The sequence below is a fragment of the Pristis pectinata genome, chromosome 26 (genome assembly GCF_009764475.1).
Source record: "Pristis pectinata isolate sPriPec2 chromosome 26, sPriPec2.1.pri, whole genome shotgun sequence".
In the NCBI taxonomy this organism is placed as follows: Eukaryota; Metazoa; Chordata; class Chondrichthyes; order Rhinopristiformes; family Pristidae; genus Pristis; species Pristis pectinata.
Genome location: NC_067430.1, coordinates 31939132 through 31957966, shown reverse-complemented (window position 1 = coordinate 31957966; position 18835 = coordinate 31939132). Strand labels below are relative to the sequence as shown.

At 46.9% G+C, this 18835-nt stretch overlaps 1 protein-coding gene across 1 annotated transcript in view; it reads left to right on the top strand.

Moving 5' to 3' along the window:
• The first annotated feature begins 10162 nt into the window (after positions 1-10162).
• LOC127583271 (uncharacterized) overlaps positions 10163-18835 on the top strand; it is a 41200-nt gene continuing 32527 nt past the window's right edge. Inside the window, exons 1-3 of the mRNA XM_052039047.1 lie at positions 10163-10221; positions 13721-13817; positions 15842-16019. Of these exons, the coding sequence (XP_051895007.1) occupies positions 13728-13817; positions 15842-16019 (268 nt within the window). The 5' untranslated portion in view covers positions 10163-10221; positions 13721-13727. The remainder of the gene's footprint in view (positions 10222-13720; positions 13818-15841; positions 16020-18835) is intronic.

The following is an 18835-nucleotide window of genomic DNA, read 5'->3' as shown; positions in this document are numbered from 1 at the left end:
CTATTCCTCCCACTCATGCTCAATGGTTACGGGATGTCATGTCATATCTAAATTTAGAGAAGATCCGTTGCTCTATTTCTGGATCTATTCTGGACTTTCAAATATTGTGGGGACCTTTTCTGAACTACTTTCAAAACCACTGATTTGGTGCTTAATGTACAGATATTGGCCAATACTACTATGTCTTTAGGATGCTACTAAACAGCTTTGGTTTTGGTAGTGGGGTTAGGTTTATTTTATAATAAAATTATTCCAACTTATCAATATCTATTGATATCTTTATTGTTTATCAATACGAAGCATTGTGATTTCTAGTGTGATTCAATACTATCTATTTTGTAACATTTTTTTTGTTTCATGAATTTTGTACTTCTTATTTGAAAATTAATAAAAATATTGAAAAAAGAAAGATAGACACATGAATGATGGAAAAATAGGGGCTTGTGTGGGAGGGAAGAGTTAGATAGATCTCAGAGCAGGATAAAATTGTCGGCACAACATTGTGGGCGAAGGGGCCTGTAATGTGCTGTAGTGTTCTCTGTTCCATGAAATGTTGACTGTCTGCTTTTCTCCACGGATGCTGCCAGTCCTGCTGAGTTCTTCCAGCATCAGTGTGTTTTTCATCTAGATTCCAGCATCTGCAGTCCTTTGTTTCTCAAGAACTAGAGGACATAGGTTTAGAGTGAGAGAGGAAAGATTTAATAGGAAGCTGATGGGCAACTTTTTCAGCTGGAGGGTGGTCAATACATGGAATGAGCTGCCAAAGGCAGTGGTTGAGGCAGATACATTAATGACATTTAAAAGACATTTAGGCAGGTACATGGATAGAGAAGGTTTAGAAGGATATGGGCCAAACATGGGCAAATGGACTGGCTTAGATGGGAATGTAGGTTGGTATAGACCATTTGGGCCGAAGGGCCTGTTTCTGTGCTTTTTGACTCTGTGAGTAAAAACCTTTACACAGCCTGGGGCCGTGCTGGGGGCAGATTCAATTGTATGCCACGCAGAATTTATTTATCATGTTTTTAGAACATAGAACAATTACAGCACAATTCAGGCCCTTTGGCCCACAAAGCTGTGCCGAACATGTCCCTACCCTAGAAATTACTAGGCTTACCCATAGCCCTCTATTTTACTCAGCTCCATGTACCTATCTAACAGTCTCTTGAAAGACCCTATCGTATCCGCCTCCACCACCGTTTCCGGCAGCCCATTCCACGCACTCACCACTCTCTGAGTAATTTCTACCCTAGTGTATTCTTGCACATTCTTGATCCAGTGTCTCAGCCTGAAGTGCTGACCAATCCTTTGCCTCCGCAGATGCTGCTTTATCCACTGAGTTCCTCCAGCAGTTTGTTTTTTGCTGCTATAATTATAAATGTAAACTCTCTTTATTCAACAAGGAATACATCATAACACCTGTGGTGTTGTGGAATGAATCATAACATCACAGTGTCCTGATGCAGAGTCTCAGCCTGAAATGTTCAGAGGAAGGGTGAAGGAGATCCATTTGGCTTGGTGTGTAACAAAAAGCACTATATGCAGATATTTACCATCTTTTTTTGATAAGGTCACCTCAATCTTTTTCCAAAATATAAATAAAAATTTGCCTTGGGCAACCTCAGGGTATCTCCACGCTTTGTGTAAAGTGCTGTCAGTCTGGTAGTGTAGGAAATGTGGCAGCCACTTTGCATGTAGAAACTCCTGTAAAGATCAATGTGTTAGTGAATGTGTAGCGTGTTTTACTGGTGTTGGATAAGGGATTAATGTTAATCCAGGCACTGGGAAGAACTGCCTTCATAATCTGCAAAGTAGTACCGTGAGATTTTTTTCATGCACGAGGCTTTGCTGCGAGGTACCACTGCAGCAATCCTTTAGTACCTCACTGGAACATCAGCCTAGACTTTTGTGCTCATTTTCCTGTAAAAACACAGCATGTTGTGGAATACATGCCCTGAGAATAAAAATATTCAAATGAGTAAAGGTGGAAGTGAATGGCCTTCCTTATCCATAAGTGTCAGAGGAGCAGGGATATGAATGGGTATCAGGAAAGTGTGGATTTGCCACACGTCCAAGTGAGGTAGCACACCACCCTGCCTTTCTCCCGTCCGCATCACTGGCACCTGAAGGATGTCAATCTCTGACAGAAACCTCTCCAAGTGACTCATAGAACATAGAACAGTACAGCACAGTACGGGCCCATCAGCCCATGATGTTGTGCTGACCGAAATAAACCTACCCCATGATTAATCTAACCCTTCCCCCTACACAGACCATAACCCTCCATTTTTCTTACATCCATGTGCCTATCTAAGAGTCTCATAAATGTCCCCATTGTATCAGCCTCTACCAGCACCCCTGGCAGTGTGTTCACGCACCCACCACTCTCTGTGTGAAAAAACCTACCTCTGACATCTCCCCTAGACTTTCCTCCACTCACCTTAAATGGACGTCCTCTGGTATTGGATCGTCTTGTCCTTGGGTTCAATTTTCATCTCTTTGTTTTGGAAAAATCCTTGTGACATTAACAGGTAAATTCAATGTCTACAATACCTAAAGGAGGTGATGTCGAGGGAGCCCAGAGATGAATTGATAATTGCCAGTTTAGGACCTCGGGAGCACTTATTAGTTGCACCCACAAATATCAGCACCACACAACTCTCGTCTCAGGAGTCATGTAACAGTCCCAAGACAAAACCATTATCCTCCAACAAACAGGACTAGTTGTTTACCTGGAAAAAATTAGAACATAAATTATAATTGATTGAATATTCTGTATCTGAGGTTTACTGACAGGTTTTACCAAAATAACAAATGCCCTCTAGACTGATATCATCAGTGTGCCTGCCTGCTGGAAAATTAGAATAAAAATGTTCTGCATTTACATAGCAGACCTGGCACAGTCTGTGGAGAGAGAACCAGAGTTAAACTTTCAGGTTGATTGCAGTTGTAATGAAAGTTCATCAACCTGAATGAATCATTTTGTTTCATTCTGCACAACTGCTGCCTTACCCACTGAATATTTCGTGTTTTCTGTTTTATTCCTGAATTTCAGCATCTGCAGAATTTCACCTTTGTATTATATGTGGGGTTTTCACAATCTCAGGTGGTACTGTCACATGTACTTTATGTTTTACAGCCAATCAACTACTTTTGAAAATGCATGAGGAACTGATGAATGTAGCAGCAAATGTGGGCACAGCAAGATCCCACAAACTGCAGTGTGATAATGACCAGATCATCTTTTTAGTGATATTGAGGGATAAGTGCTGTCTGTGACACTGGGGATGACTCCAAGGAAGTTGAGCAGGCTATTTAAACCTCTCAGTAAGATCATGGGGGAATTTCCCTGAGACATGGGCTTCATTAAGGCAGCATCAGGTTGCTCTCACAGGGAGCTTTGGGTCCAGACCACCTCCTCCACACTCTAACCTGAATGATCCATGATTTGGAAGTATCCAAAAAAAGATATCTTGAAGCAGAACATAAATGAAGTAGAATTTCATGCAGAGTGAGGCCACTGCAATGTTTTAGCTACAAATTTGTACTTTCTATTTCTCTGAATGGGTTCTCAGGAGTTCCTCTATCAGGGATTTTCACACCTGTCCCTTCCTGAGTCCTGAAGAGTCTGGGCCTTTATGCCATTCCCTTCCCCCTTTCACCAGCGGCAGAGAAATGTTTAATCCCAGCACTTGGAACATGGAGCACAGGAACAGACCCTTCAGCCCATGATGTCAGCACCGAACATAATGCTGAATTAAACTAAATCTCTTCTGCCTGCACATGATCCATATCCATCCAACACCTGCATATTCATGTCTGTCTAACAGCCTTTTAAACAGCACGATTGTATCTGCCTCCACCCCCACCCCTGGCAGCACATTCCAGGCACCCACCGCTCTGTGTAAAAAAAACTTGCTTCACACATCTCCTTTAAACTTTCCCCCCCCTCACCTTAAATGCATGCCCTGTAGTACTTGACATTTCTACTCTGGGGAAAAGATTCTGACAATCTACCCAATCTATGCCTCTCATAACTTTATAAACTTCTATCAGGTCTCCCCTCAGCCTCTGACGCTCCAGAGAAAACAACCCAATTTACATTGTGCTCACCTGAAGGCCTGGGAAATGGAGGCATGGGATGAGAAAGGGAAAGGAATGTAAATACTTTGTGGGCAAACTAAAATTCAAGGAGTGGTAGAACTGAGGAGAAAGTGAAAGGAACTATTTTTCTTATGGGGATGAAGATATGAAGCAAAGGGTTTTGATGCAGAGTCACTTCACGGGCCCTGGAATAAAAATTAAACAGCCCCTGGAGATATCAAGAGAATGTGGGGCTCTCTGAATGTTTTGGGTGATCCACAGTAAAGGTGGATAATACAGATGCGTGGCTGTGTTATTAGATTTCCCTCCACAGGAACCTACGGCTGCCGTTTCACTGAAAGCACAGCAACCACAGATCAATTTGGAACTCGTGTTTTAATCATGACTAGCTGTAGATGGCGATGCAGTACAGCTTCCAAAGCCAATGTGCCTGTTGTGTTGCGGCATAGCAGCCTGTCACTGCAACATATCGCAAGTGAATACTTTGCTGCAGCTGGTGACCACCGGGCAGCATTGTACAACAAGGTCTGTACCTGTCAAGTTAAAGTCTGACTGGGATTTTCACCAGAGCTTTTTACTATTACAGCACTGTTTATCCTGAAATCAGATTTCACAAATGTAAATACGCAGCATATGTACCTTTAATAACCACAAAAGCTTTGCAAATACATCAACAAATGTCCAACAATGACAATCTGTCAGGTGCCCATTAAAAGAGTTAGATAAATAGAACTTTTCTATGTGGTCAAGTACAGCACTTTGGGAGCTATCATCTTCTGGAAGCAATGTGAAACTGAGGCCCTGCTCCCTCAGTGAATGAATATAAAAAATCTCATGATATTATTTCAAAGAGCAGAGAGTTTTCCCCAGTGTCCTGGAGCCAACATTTATACCTCATTCAACATGACCAAATGAGTTTATTTTGTTAATATCACTGTGTTGGTTGTGGGGGGGATTTCAATTTGGCTGCTGCATTTCCTACATCACTAACATCTCAAGCTGGCAAGTATTTTGAGACAGTGTGAAAACTTGAATATAACTACAAATCATTCTTTCAGAGAGCAAAAAGATCTGCTGACAAACACTGTGAATTGTCACTCATCGTACATTCAAGGTGAACTTCCTTCACTGGACATGTGATGTTGCTAATCTGTGGGAACCAGCCCTGCAGTACAGAGGGCAAGACTCCAAGATATTCTGCACACTTTTAATCTAGTGAAGGACATGTGCTATGACAAATTGTTATTCTAGGAGCATTAGAGAAATAAGTAGCGCCTCACATAGCCCTATCAAAACAGCCCAAAGGCAGGCGATGAAATGCTTTCAAGATAAAATCAGAAAATGCCGGAAACACTCAGCAGATCAGGTAGCATCTGTGGAAAGAGAATGTTTCAGGGTGAAAACCCTTCATCAGAACTCAAAAAGTGACAAAACAAGTTAGTTTTAAGTGGTTCGGAGAGTGGGGCAGAATAGTTAGGACACAGGGAATTTCTGATAGGGTGAGGCTGTGGTTGCCATGGTGATTAGCTGTTGATGAAGCCATCTGATTTATGGAGCATTGACAGCAGTTGAGAGAGAACAAAGGAAAATATAAAGCTGTGAAATACAGAGAACTGTGGGAAATGTCTGGAAGATCAGGTAGTGTCTATGGGGGGAGACAAAGTAGCACAGATGGATAACCTAGACCAGAACTGGCCAGTTCTAGTACAGACAAAGTGAGTTACCTGAAATTGTTGAATATTGAGTTCCAACTGCTGCAATGTGCCCCGACAGAATCTGAGCTGTTCCTCAAATGTAAGTTGGGGTTCATTGGAACCCTGACCAATGATTGCAGTGGGAGTGGGATGGAGAATTAAAGTGACAGACCACTGGAAGTTCAGCATCACCCCTGTGGACTGGAAGTGCAAGTGAACCACTGCTTCACCTGGAAAGCCTGTTTGGGCCTCTAGATTTTGGGCACCGATGAGGAATGGAGCAGGTGTTGCATCTCCTGCACTTACATCGGAAAGTGCCATGAGAAGGGGACAGTTGATGAAGATGAAGAGTGGACCAGGAAGTCGCAAAGGGAGTAGTTCTTTCAGAATCCCGAAAGGGGAGAGGAGGGCAGTGTCTGGTGGTGGAATCCCATCAAAAGAGGCATAAGTTGCAAAGGGTGATCAATTGAACACGAGGCTGGTGGGGTGCGAGGGATTCGATCCAGGAGGAGAAGAGTTAGAACGAAGGTGAGGGAAATAGATGAGATGTGATCAAGGGCTCTGTGCACCGTGGTGGAGAGAACACTACAGAGGACACCTCAGAGGCATCTGTGTGGACATTCTCATCACTGGAGCAGGTACAAGGCAGGCAGAGGATCTCGGAGAATGGAATGGGGGCAGGGTGGAAGGAAGTATAATTGAGATAACTGTGGATATCTGTGGACTTGTTACCAATGTTTGTCACTGATCTTTACCATAAGCTGGAAATGGAGAGATCCAGGAAGGGAAGAGTCATAGGGTGACCACGTGAAGGTGAGGACGGGTGGAAGTTGCCAGTAAAGGTGATGACATTTGAGTTCTGTATGAGCGCAGGAAGCAGCACTAATGCAGTTGATGATGTACTAGAATCAGTGGAGGGAGGGGAGCTGAGTAGGACTGAAAGTTCCAGCTATCCCACAAAATGACGAGTGAAGCTTGGGCCCACATGGGTGTCCTACTAACTACACCTCTGGTCTAGGCAAAGTGAGTGGTTAAAGGGGAAGTTCAATGTGAGGGCAAGTTCAACCCTTATAAAGATGAGCCAGTTGGGACCAGATAATTGGAAACTGTCAAAGTGGCATCAAAGGCATGAGAAGGGAGCGGTGGAATAAGGCTGGAGGTACAGTAGGAGGGAATAGGTTTAGTGGGGAGGAATAGGCTGAAGCAATGTGTGTGCCTGACAGTCCTACTTGTGGAACATACAATGCTGGAAACACTCAGCAGGTCAGGCAGCATCTGGAGAGAGAGATGTCATAGTTACAAAGTCATGGAGTTGTACAGCACGGAGCCAGGCCCTTTGGCCAGTTGTATCCATGCCGACCACCGAGAAAGCTACGGCCCAAATGAGGGGAAAAGGGACTGGTAAAAGTAAGCACAATGGTCGGCAGAGACATGGTGGGCCGAAGGGCCTATTTCTGTTCTCTATGATATATCCATCTATACTAATCCCATTTTCCAGCTCTCAACCTGTTGCCTTGAATGTCATGGCATTTCAACGGTTTACCTAAATACATGTTAAATGGTGTGAGAGTCTCTGTCTCCACCATCTCGTCAGGTAGTGTGTTCCAGATTTCAACCACTCTGTGGGTGAAGAAACTTCTTCCTCAATTCCCCTCTAAACCTCCTACCCTCACCTTAAACCCTGTTATAGACTCCTCTGTTAAGGGAAATGTTTCTCACTGTTTACCATACCTATGCCCCTCATAATTTTGTATCCTCTGTCGGCCACCCCTTCAGCTTCCTCCATTCCAAGGGAAACATATCAAGCCTGGCAATTCTTTTCCCACAGCTGAAACACTCCATCCCAGGCAACATTCTGGCTAATCTCCTCTGCACCCTTTCCGGTGCAGCCACATCTATCTGGAAGTGTGGCAGCCAGAACTACACCCAGTACTCCAGCTGCAGCCAATTGATTTATCATCACTGACATATATGACATGAAATGTGTTGTTTTGTAGCAGCAGCACAGTGCAAAGATGTAAAATTACCATAAATTACAAAAATAAATAAATAGCACAAAGAAAGGAATAAGGAGGTAGCATTCATGGATATTACACAGTTGTGCTTATATTTCTATGCTCTGGTTAATGAGGGCAAATATCGCATTTTCCTTCTTGACCACCTTATCTACCTGTACTGCTGTTTGCAGGAATCCTTGGATACCTCGGTTCCTCAATACTTCATAGGGTCACTCGTCACTTGTCACTACCCTTGTCACTCGTCCAAAATGCATCACCTCTCATTTTCAGATTAAATTTCATCTGTGCTCACCCTGCTCATTTTACCAACTCATCAATACCACTCTGTAGACAAAGACCCTCCTATCAACACCACCACCAATTTTTGTGTTAATTACAAACTTACAAATCATACTGTCCACATTCACATCCAGAATGTTAACATAAGGATGAAATATCACGGGTTCCAGCACTGATTCCTGCGGTACACCACTGGTCACGGACTTCTCAGTCACAAAACAACCCTCCACCATCACCCTCGGCCTCCTACTCCCAGGCCAACTTGGTCTGGATCCCTTGAGCAGTAACCTTTGGTCCGATCTCCATTGTGGGACCTTGTCAAAGACGCTACTGAAGTCCATCTGAGCTGCATCAATAGCATTACCCTCACTGAAAAGTTCAATCAATTCAGTGCAGTTAATGCAACAGCCAATTTGTTCACAGCAAGCTCCCACAGAGAGCACTATGGTATTGTGATGAAAACAGAAAATGCTGGAGAACCTCTGTAGGTCAGGCAGCATCTGTGGAGAGAGAATTCACATCGAATCAGTTGCTCAGTTGTCAGATTAATCTTGTTACATTGACTGAAGGAAGATATTGGGCGGACAGGAGGGATAAACTCCTGGTCTTCTTCAAAATGGTGAAATCAAATTGATAATGGCAAGATGTGCCACAGGGATTCTTGTTGGGGCATCAGGTCATAAACAGATGGAGGCAACTCGGGTCTGGGTGCAAAGTTTGCTGCTGATGCAGAGGTAGGTAGCAAAGTATGTTGTGGAGAGCGACAGTGGGGAGATAGGTTCAGGGAATGAGCAAAGATCTGGCAAATGGAATATAAAGTTGGAGAATGTGAAATTGCCACTTTGGCAGGAAAAGTTTTTAAAAAGGGAATACATATTATCTAAATGACGAGAGATTTCAAAGCTGTGAGATACAGAGGTATCTCAGTGACCTGGTGCATGATTCACAAAAACTAGCAGAATGTTGTTGTTTATTGCAGGGATTTGAACTCAAAAGTAGGGAAGTTATGTTTCAGTTATACAGGACACTGGTGAGATACATCTGGAGTAGAGGCACAGACACCCCTACATATGAGCAACCTCCCATAATATAATTAAAATCAAAAGTCCGACCTACGTACATACATTCTTTCCACTGAATGGCAGAACTAGTTTCCTCTCTCTCTCCACTTCCAGTAAATGTTCTTTCTTATCAGTCTGATGTGTTTTTGATGCGCTCATTACCACACTCTGGAGCACTGGTTACCATATCGAGTGATTTTTGTGTATTTTCCGTCCGATTTATGGACAAAATCGACTTAAGGATGTCTGTAAAAACGGAGCCCGTTCATTACCCTGGACGGCTGGTACTCTGGACAGTATCGGTCTCCTCATTTACGGAGGTGTGTTAATGCGTTGGAAGCAGTCAGGGCAGGTTTACTAGACTTCATCTGAAATGTGTGTCTTCTGGGAAAGGCCGGACTTGTATCCATTGGAGTTTATAAAGCGGGGGGGGGGGGAGGTGATGATCCTCATCAAGATATGTTAGATCCAGAGGGGTGGGTATAGAGAGGATCCTCTTCTGGAAGGATCTCGGACCAGCCGTCAGTGTTTAAGACTAAGGATACTCCCCGAGTCCTGTCTCAGTAACAATGGACCATCTCTGCCCTGTGGGAGGGGCGGTGAGGGAGCGCCGCACTGTGGGAGGGGCGGTACTGAGGGAGCGTCGCCCTGATGGGGAGCAGTGAGGGAGCGCCGCACCGTGGGAGGGGCGGTACTGAGGGAGCGTCGCCCTGATGGGGAGCAGCGAGGGAGCGCCGCACCGTGGGAGGGGCGGTACTGAGGGAGCGCCGCGCTGATGGGGAGCAGCGAGGGAGCGCCGCACCGTGGGAGGGGCGGTACTGAGGGAGCGCCGCGCTGATGGGGAGCAGCGAGGGAGCGCCGCACCGTGGGAGGGGCGGTACTGAGGGAGCGCCGCGCTGATGGGGAGCAGTGAGGGAGCGCCGCACCGTGGGAGGGGCGGTACTGAGGGAGCGCCGCGCTGATGGGGAGCAGTGAGGGAGCGCCGGGGGTGGGGTGGAAGTGACGCAGCGCAGCCGCTCCGTGCGGAAGTTTGGGGCGGAGCCGCGGCGGGTCCGGCGGCCGGAGGTGGGAGCGGGGTCCGGTGGGGACGGGACGGTGGAGAGAGAGGGAGGGGGGGCGTCCGGTGGGGTGGGACGGGGAGGGAGGGGAGCGCTGAGGCTGGGACGGGCCGCGGAAGCGGGGGGAGCCGGGGGTCTGGTGGGGGGGGGGGAAGAGGGAGCGGGGTGGGGGGGGGGAAGAGGGAGCGGGGGGGGGGGGGGAGGGGTGGGGGGGGGAAGAGGGAGCGGGTGGGGGGGGAAGAGGGAGCGGGGTGGGGGAGGGAAGAGGGAGCGGGGTGGGGGGGGAAAGAGGGAGCGGGGTGGGGGGGGGGGGAAAGAGGGAGCGGGGTGGGGGGGGGGAAGAGGGAGCGGGGTGGGGGGAGGGAGGGCCGGTGAGCTGAGCTGAGGTGGGAGGGGATGGGGGGGCCAGGGGAGGGGAAGCGGGATCGCTGGGACGGGCCACGGGAGGCTGGGGGGTTCCCTCGGTCCGTAGCCCCGGGTCGGGCTCTCCCCACAACGGACGTGCTGAGCCTGGGGCCGCGGGGCCGCGGGTCCACAACCCGCCCTCTCCCCGAGAGCGACCGGTCGGTCCCGCGGCGAGTGACCGGCAACCAAGGACACCTCGGGGTGCACACGGCTGGTCAGAGGGACGAGTGCAGCCACTGACAGCACTCCCTTCTTGTACCAGTGATCACCGTGGATTCAGGGGTGGGGTGGGATGTCACCCCATCCCTGAAAACATTGCAGTTAAATCTGGAAAAGTGTGAAGTGATTCACTTTGGAAGATCGAATTTGAAGGCAGAATACAAGGTTAATGGCAGGACTCTTAGCAGTGTGGAGGATCAGAGGGATCTAGGGGTCCACGTCCATAGATCCCTCAGGGTTGCCGTGCAGGTCGATAGGGTTGTTAAGAAGGCGTATGGAGTGTTGGCCTTCACTAGTTGGGGGATTGAGTTCAAGGGCCGCGAGGTGATGTTGCAGCTCTGTAGAACTCTGGTTAGACCACACTTGGAGTATTGTGTTCATTTCTGGTCACCTCATTATAGGAAGGATGTGGAAGCTTTGGAGAAGGTGCAGAGGAGATTTACCAGGATGCTGCCTTGATTGGAGAGCATGTCTTGTGAGGATAGGTTGAGAGAGCTAGGGTTTTTCTCTTTGGAGCAACGGAGGATGAGAGGCGACTTGATAGAGGTGTATAAGGTTATGAGGGACAGATAGAGTGGACAGCCAGCACCTTTTCCCCAGGGCAGCAATGGCCAATACCAGAGGACGTCCGTTTAAGGTTAGTGCAGGAAAGTTTAGGGGAGATGTCAGAGGTAGGTTTTTACACAGAGAGTTGTGGGTGCCTGGAACACACTGCCAGGGGTGGTGGTAGGGGCTGATACAACAGGGATATTTAAGAGACTCCGAGATAGGCACATGGATGTAAGAAAAATGGAGGGTTATGGGTGCTGTGTAGGAGGGAAGGATTAGATTGATTCTGGAGTAGGTTTATATAGGTCAGCACAACATTGTGGGCTGAAGGGTCTGTACTGTGCTGTACTGTTCTATGTTCTATTAACACAGTTTTCCTGGGAATCCCTATTTGTTGATGGTCTGACACCGTTATCAAGGAAATATCAATAAGATGTTGGGAATGTACAATAGAACCAAGAGTAGCCCGTTTAGTGAGCCCGTGGCTGATCTTTCCCTGCACTCATCCCTTGATTCTGTTAATATCAGAAAACCCACGGACCTCTCTCTTCAACATTCTCCTTAACAGCTCTTCTGGGTAGAGAATTCCACAGATTCACCACACTCTGGGTGAAGAAATCTGTTCTCATCTCTGTCTTAAACGGGTGACCCCTTATTCTGAGACTGTGACTGCTCTGACCGGTTCTGGATACTGAGGCCGGGGAACACTGTACCTGTAGCTAGCTATCAGGAAACACCATTTACCACTCGCACTCACATGATACTGTTTTTTTTCAGCCAATCTCCACATTGGGGTGTGTACTGTCATCCAGTCTTTGAGCACCACTCCTTCTGGGGCATTGCGGGAGGACTTGCACTGTGATGTCCTGGGGCAGCCTGGACAGCCTGGTCACTCCAGCACTTGTTACAGCACAGAAAGAGGCCATTCAGTCCATCAGGTTGATACTAGCTCCCAGTGGAGTAACCCCATCACTCCCATTCCTTTTGTAGACCACAATGTATTCTCTCTCATCCATTCCTATTTAATTCTTTTGCCATTTATCCATATTAGGGGTCATTTACAGCAGCTAATTAACCGACCAGCAAGTCTTTGTGATGTGGGAGGAAATGGTACCTGGTGGAAACTGCATAGTCACAGACTCCAAACCATTTCAGACAACCAGTCGTTCTATTTTTGTATCATACCTGGCCAGTTCTGATGACAGGTCTCTTTCCATAGATGCTGTCTGACCAGCTGGATATTCCCAGTGTTCCTTTTTATCTCAGATATCCAGCAACGGCAGCATTTTGTTCCAGCATTGTTTTCCCATTCCTCTCCTATTCCTCTATTCCTCCTGTTTAATCTCTTCCAGTCAGATCAGCCCCACTCAGCAAGCCTCTGCCACCCTCATTTCCATCTTCCAGTCTTTTCTGACCCACCCTAACATTCCCTCTGTTCTCTCTGACTCTTCTTCTCTGCCTGTTTTCTAACTTTTACTTGTCCTGAAAGGCTAACTCTGTACCTCTCTCCACAGATGCTGCTTGACCTTCTGAGTATTTCCAGCATTTTCTGTTTTTACTTCAGATTTTCAGAATCTGCATTTTTGTTTGATTTTCCACAAATCTTCAAAGGATCGGGGGGGGGGGGTGCGTTTTGTGGGGGAGAGACAAGTAGAACAACAGTGAAGTCCAGGCATTTATAAACAGGGCAGGGAGACGCAAAGGGAAGAGATAAAGCTCACAAGTCAGGCTGTGATAGGTGCTCTGATTCTAGTTGTCCGCTGATGGGAGAAGGCAGGATGACCAAAAATCACAGAGAAGCATCCTAAAAGCTCTTAGAAAACACTTAAGGATAAGTCCTGAAAGGGCACAGAGGCAAAACCCATAAACAAGGAAATCTTCACTCAGAGGGTGAAAACTGTCTGGGATAGTTCATCTGCTAGAGGTTAAGATGAAACACTGTGGGTGGTTGAAATGCGGTTGGTGGTTTGGGGAAACCAGTGAAGCGAATGTGAAGGACCAGTTTCATAAATAACTGATGGAGGAGCTGGTATAATGAGAGCACACACCCACCTTTATCCTCTGCTGCTTTTGGGTGACGTCAGGTAGCTCTTGTTGCTCAGTCACGTGGGATTTGTAAGCACAGGGAACGGAAGAATTGTAATTAGCTTTTATTTGCCAAGAGTTTCATTTGTATTGAGCCACTTTCATTTAAGATTGTCTTTCAATACACAGGGGACATTTCATACTGCTCATGCATTACAAATCAATTTTGGAGCAAATCTTTTCAGAACAGTGGGGTGTTTTGTAACCATTTGATAACTGTTGGTTTTGTGGAATTTTCCTGTTTAAAGCTGCAACATGGAGTCTGGTTCTAGTGAGGAACGGGAGTGCTTGTTACCGAACCTGAAGCCACGGCACAGGGAGCTTGTACCAACGCCATGCGGTCCAGTAAGTAGACTGTGTTGGTGCTGTTTGTGACTCTGGTGCCATGGTCAACACTTTCAGTCCAATGATGTAGCGATCTGGGCTTGCAGACATCCATTGGCTTAAGGGACTGTTTCTGTGCTGTACATCACCATGACACTGCTGACGTGCTTTGTGGATGGGGGAAAGGCTTTGGGGTGTCACGAGGTGAGTCACTGCAGGATACCCAGCCCCTGACCTGTTCTTGTGGCCACGGTATTTATGTGGCAGATCCAGCTGAGTGCCTGGTCAATGATACCCCCCAACCCCAAGGTGTTGTCAGTGGGGGACTCAGCAATGGTAATGTTGTTGAACGTCAGGGGTTGGTGATCAGACACCTTCCTACTGGAGATGGCCGTTGCCTGGAACTTTTGTGGTACGGCTCTCAGCTGCAGCACCAGCCCATTCCCGAGGTTTTGCTGCAGGTTTAAAGAAAGTTTGGATCCTGAAATTCCAGATCCCTCCAGTTGATACCTTTTCCACTGAGGACCCATTGGCTGCTTGAGCTCTTGGTCTCTGGGTTTGTGCCATTTATGTTTTTAACAATTGGAACAGTATGAACTTCAAACAAGCCTCTGTGCCTGGAACGGTTCCCTTCAAGTATTAATGTAGTCTTTCCATAAATGCATTGTACCACGGTTAATAACATAAGAAATAGGATCCGGGGTTGGTCACTTGGCCCTGAGCCTTGTCTGTCATTCAACAAGATCACGGTCGATCCTTGTCTTCAAATTCACTTTCCCATTCAATTCCCAGTTTCCTTTCATTCCTGAGTGGAGAAGCCCATAGCTTGCAGAGACTCACCTCGTGACACCCCAAAGCCTTTCCTCCATCCGCAGTGTGTGTCAGGACCGTCATAGAGATGTTCAGCACAGAAACAGGGCCTTCAGCCCACCACGTCTGTGCCGACCTTTTTGCCCGGTGTATCACTGTGATGGAGTACTCTCCACCTGCCTGGTTGAGCATGGCTCCAACATCTCCCATTTGCCTCGCAAAGCAACCCATTATGTTGTTTGTGCTCCATCCCTCCACCACCAGCACACAGTGGCTGCAGTCTGGACCACTCTGGGAGTATTGCTCAAACCTCCACAGGGGCTTCAGGTGCGTGAAACACCACCACCTGCTGGTTCCTCTCCAGGTTACACACCGGCCTGACTTGGAAATGTATCACTGTTTCTTCATTGTCACTGGCAGTAAATCTCTTCCCAACAACATAGGAGCCTCTTCACCACAAGGACTGTCCCAGTTCAAGAAGGTCACTCACCATCGCCCTTCAAAGGCAATTAGAGATGAGCAGTAAGTGCTGGCCTTGGCCTCAAGGCCTAAATCCTCAAAAATGGAAACTAAAATCTGTCAGTAAACTGCACATTCTGCAGGGCAACAAACTCCAAAAACTCAACCTTCACAATGAAAAGAATGTCCTCACAGCTGACCCCTCTACTGGGTCAATACCCACAGGATCAAGACCCTCCAGCCAATGGAAACAATCTCTCAGAATCTCCTGATGCAGCATTTCGACCCGAAACGTTGATAATTCTTTCTGCCCCACAGATGCTGCTCGACCCTCTGAGTTCCTCCAGCAGATTGTTGCTTGAGATTCCACCATCTGCAATCTCTTGTGTATATCAGAATCTCACATGTTTCAATGAGATCACCTCTTACTATTCTCAATTCTACTGAGCAGAGACCAATCCTACTCAGTGCTGAACATTGGACAATCTCCCCATCCCAGGAATCAGTCAGGAATCTTCTCTGCACTGCCTTGAAATGAGAGACCAACCCTGTGCCAAGTACCACAAATAAGTCTCAATAAATCTCCTGACAGTAACAGTTTTTTTTAATTTAAGGATCTTCGGGACTTCCTTCCATCTGTCATGGTGTTAGTCTCAGAGTCAATTTGGCTTGTATCATTTTACTGGAGTTTTAACCCCTTTTTACAGGAGAGGACAACTCTATTGCATCAAAAAGATCACTTAATTTCTAAAACTTTATCTCATCTCATCTCTTAGATCAAGCAATGTTCAGAACTCTCCTGGTCAGAGAAGATCTACATCTTTGTGGCAATCCTGTCTCTGCTGACCGTGTTAGGTGCCAATGTTGCAAGTATCGTACGTGAGAACGAAACTGAAAGGACTCATACAAAGCAGGAGGATGTTGCCATCTCAGTGATACAGCTCATTGGCGTAGGTATGGTCCATTCAGTCTCAGCACCGTTAGCAAATTACAGAAACTGCTGAGCATAATTCAAGTGCATGGCTGTTTTATTGTACCTTGTGTATCTCCTTTCTACTTTAATGCAGTGTGATGTGTTTAAGGTTAATGTTTTCATCCAAATGTTGACAAAGGAATGCTAGGTAATTGCTTTAATTAAGATTAGCGTCAATTTCTGGAGCTGTGCACTGTGGATCACCTTCCCATCAAACGTAGAACAATACCTATATAAACCTTACTCCATTCAATCTATCCCCCTCCCTACTTCACCTCCCATAACCCTCTATTTTCCTTTCATCCATGTGCCTTTTTGTTTGCTGTGGTGAGTAGTACGGGAGCGGGAAGTCTCGTTGCCGTGGTAAGTACCGCGAGCACTAGAATGAGAGCAGGAAGCAGTTTGAAAAGGTTGGCCCATTGTTCTTGTTGCTGTGGTGAGTTGATAGGCCTGTTGATTAGCTAATTAGCCAGTAAAAAGAAGTTGGGGTCAAGCAGAGTGGCCATTGTGTGAGTGGACAGTGTTAGAGTGGGGAGCTGAGGCTTTGGCTAAAGAGGCTTCGGAGTGAAGAGGCAGAGTAGGTGAGCGGAGGTTTCTGGTAGGTTCTCTTTCCTTTGCTATTATTTGTAATTTTCTTTGTATAGAAGAGTGGGAATGGCAGTCAGGGCAGGAGTCTGCTCCTCCTGTAGGATGTGGGAAGTCAGGGAGACCTCCAGTGTCCCTGAGGACTACACCTGCAGGAAGTGCCTCCAGCTGCAGCTCCTTACAGACCGCTTTAGGGAGCTGGAGCTGCAGCTGGATGAACTCTGGATCGTTCGGGAAGCTGAGGAGATGATAGACAGGAGTTACCAGGAGGCAGTTACATTTAGGGTGTGGGATGTAGGTAGTTGGGTGACCGTTAGGGAAGGGAGAAGGAATGGGGAGTCAGTACAGGATACCCTGTTTCCTTTGATAACAAGTACATCAGTGGTGGAGAGCCACAGCAGCCGGGTCTCTGGCGCAGAGTCTGGCTATATGGCTCAGAAGGAAAGTGGGGGGGGGGGGGATGGGGAAGAGGATTGCGATAGAGGATTTATTGGTTAGGGGGACAGACAGGAGATTCTGTGGACAAGAACAAGACTCACGGATGGTAAGTAGCCTCCCAGGTATCAGGACCAGGGACGTCTTGGATCGAGTGCACAGCATTCTTAAGGGGGAGGGGGAGGAGCCAGAAGTCGTGGTGCACATTGGCACCAACGACATAGATAGGAAAAGGGATGAGGTCCTGAAGAGCAAATATTGGGAGTGAGGAAGGAAGCTAAAAAGCAGGACCTCAAGGGTAGTAATCTCGGGATTGCTGCCTGTGCCATGTACCAGGAGGGAAAGAATAAGAAGATAGGCAGACTAATGAGTGGCCGAAGAGTGGTGGTGCAGGGGCAGGGGTTTGAATTTGTGGATCAATGGGATCTCTTCTGGGGAAGGTATGACCTGTAAAAAAGGGACGAGTTACACCTGAACTGGAGGGGGACCAATGTCCTTGTGGGCCGGTTTGCTGGAGCAGTTGGGGAGGGTTTAAACTAGGTTGGCAGGGGGATGGGATCCAGAGTGTCAGATTAGAAGATGGATCAGTTGGTGCAGAAGTAGATGCGATGTGTACAGAGAAGGTGAGGAAGGATAGGCAGGGGATGGGGCATAAATGCAGTCAGTTAGATGGGTTGAAATGTGTTTACCTTAAAGTGAGAAGTGTTAAGAATAAGGATGATGAACTCAGATTGTGAATCAGTACATGGAATTATGGTGATGTGGCCATTACAGAGACTTGGCTGTCGCAAGGGCAGGACTGGCTGCTTGAGGTTCCGGAGTTTAGATGTTTCAAGAGGAATAGGGAAGGGAGTAAAAGGGGTGGGGTGGGTGGCATTGTTAATCAGAGATAATATGACAGCTGTAGGAAGGGAGTACATCGTAGAAGGATTGTCTATTGAATCAGTGTGTGTGGAGATCAGAAACAGGAAGGGAGCAATCACTCCATTAAGAGTATTCTATAGGCCCCCAAATAGCCATCGGATCACTGAGGAGCAGATAATTAGGCAAATTTTGGAAAGGTGCAAAAATAACAGGGTTGTTGTCATGGATGACTTCAGCTTCCCTATATTGATCGTCATCACCTTAGTGCAAAAGGTTTAGATGGCGCAGAATTTGTTAGGTATGTACAAGAAGGATGCCTGACACAGTATGTAGGCAGGCCGACTAGAGGAGAGGCCATGCTGGATCTGGTACTAGGCAATGAACCTGGTCAGGTGAAAGATCTTTCAGTGGGCGAGCATTTCGGGGATAGTAACCACAACTCCCTGACCTTTAGCATAGCCATGGACAAAGGAGCAGACATTATGGGAAAGTATTTAATTGGGGGAGGGAAAACTATGATGGTATTAGGCAAGAACTTGGGAGCATAAACTGGGAACAGATGTTCTCTGGTAAATGCACCGCAGAAATGTGGAGGTTGTTTAGGGACCACTTGCATGGGTTTCTAGATAGTTTTGTCCCGCTGAGACAAGGAAAAGATGGTAGGGTGAAGGAACCATGGTTAACGAGAGGTGGAAGGTTTAGTCAAGAGGAAGAAGGAAGCATATTTAAGGTTTAGGAAGCAAAAATCAGATAGGGCTCTTGAGAATTATAAGGTAGCCAGGAAGGAGCTTAAGAAGGGACTTAGGAGAGCTCGAAGGGGACATGAGAAGGCCTTGGCAAGTAGGGTTAAGGAAAACCTTAAGGCGTTCTACACATGTGAGGAACAAGAGAATGACTAGGATGAGGGTAGGAT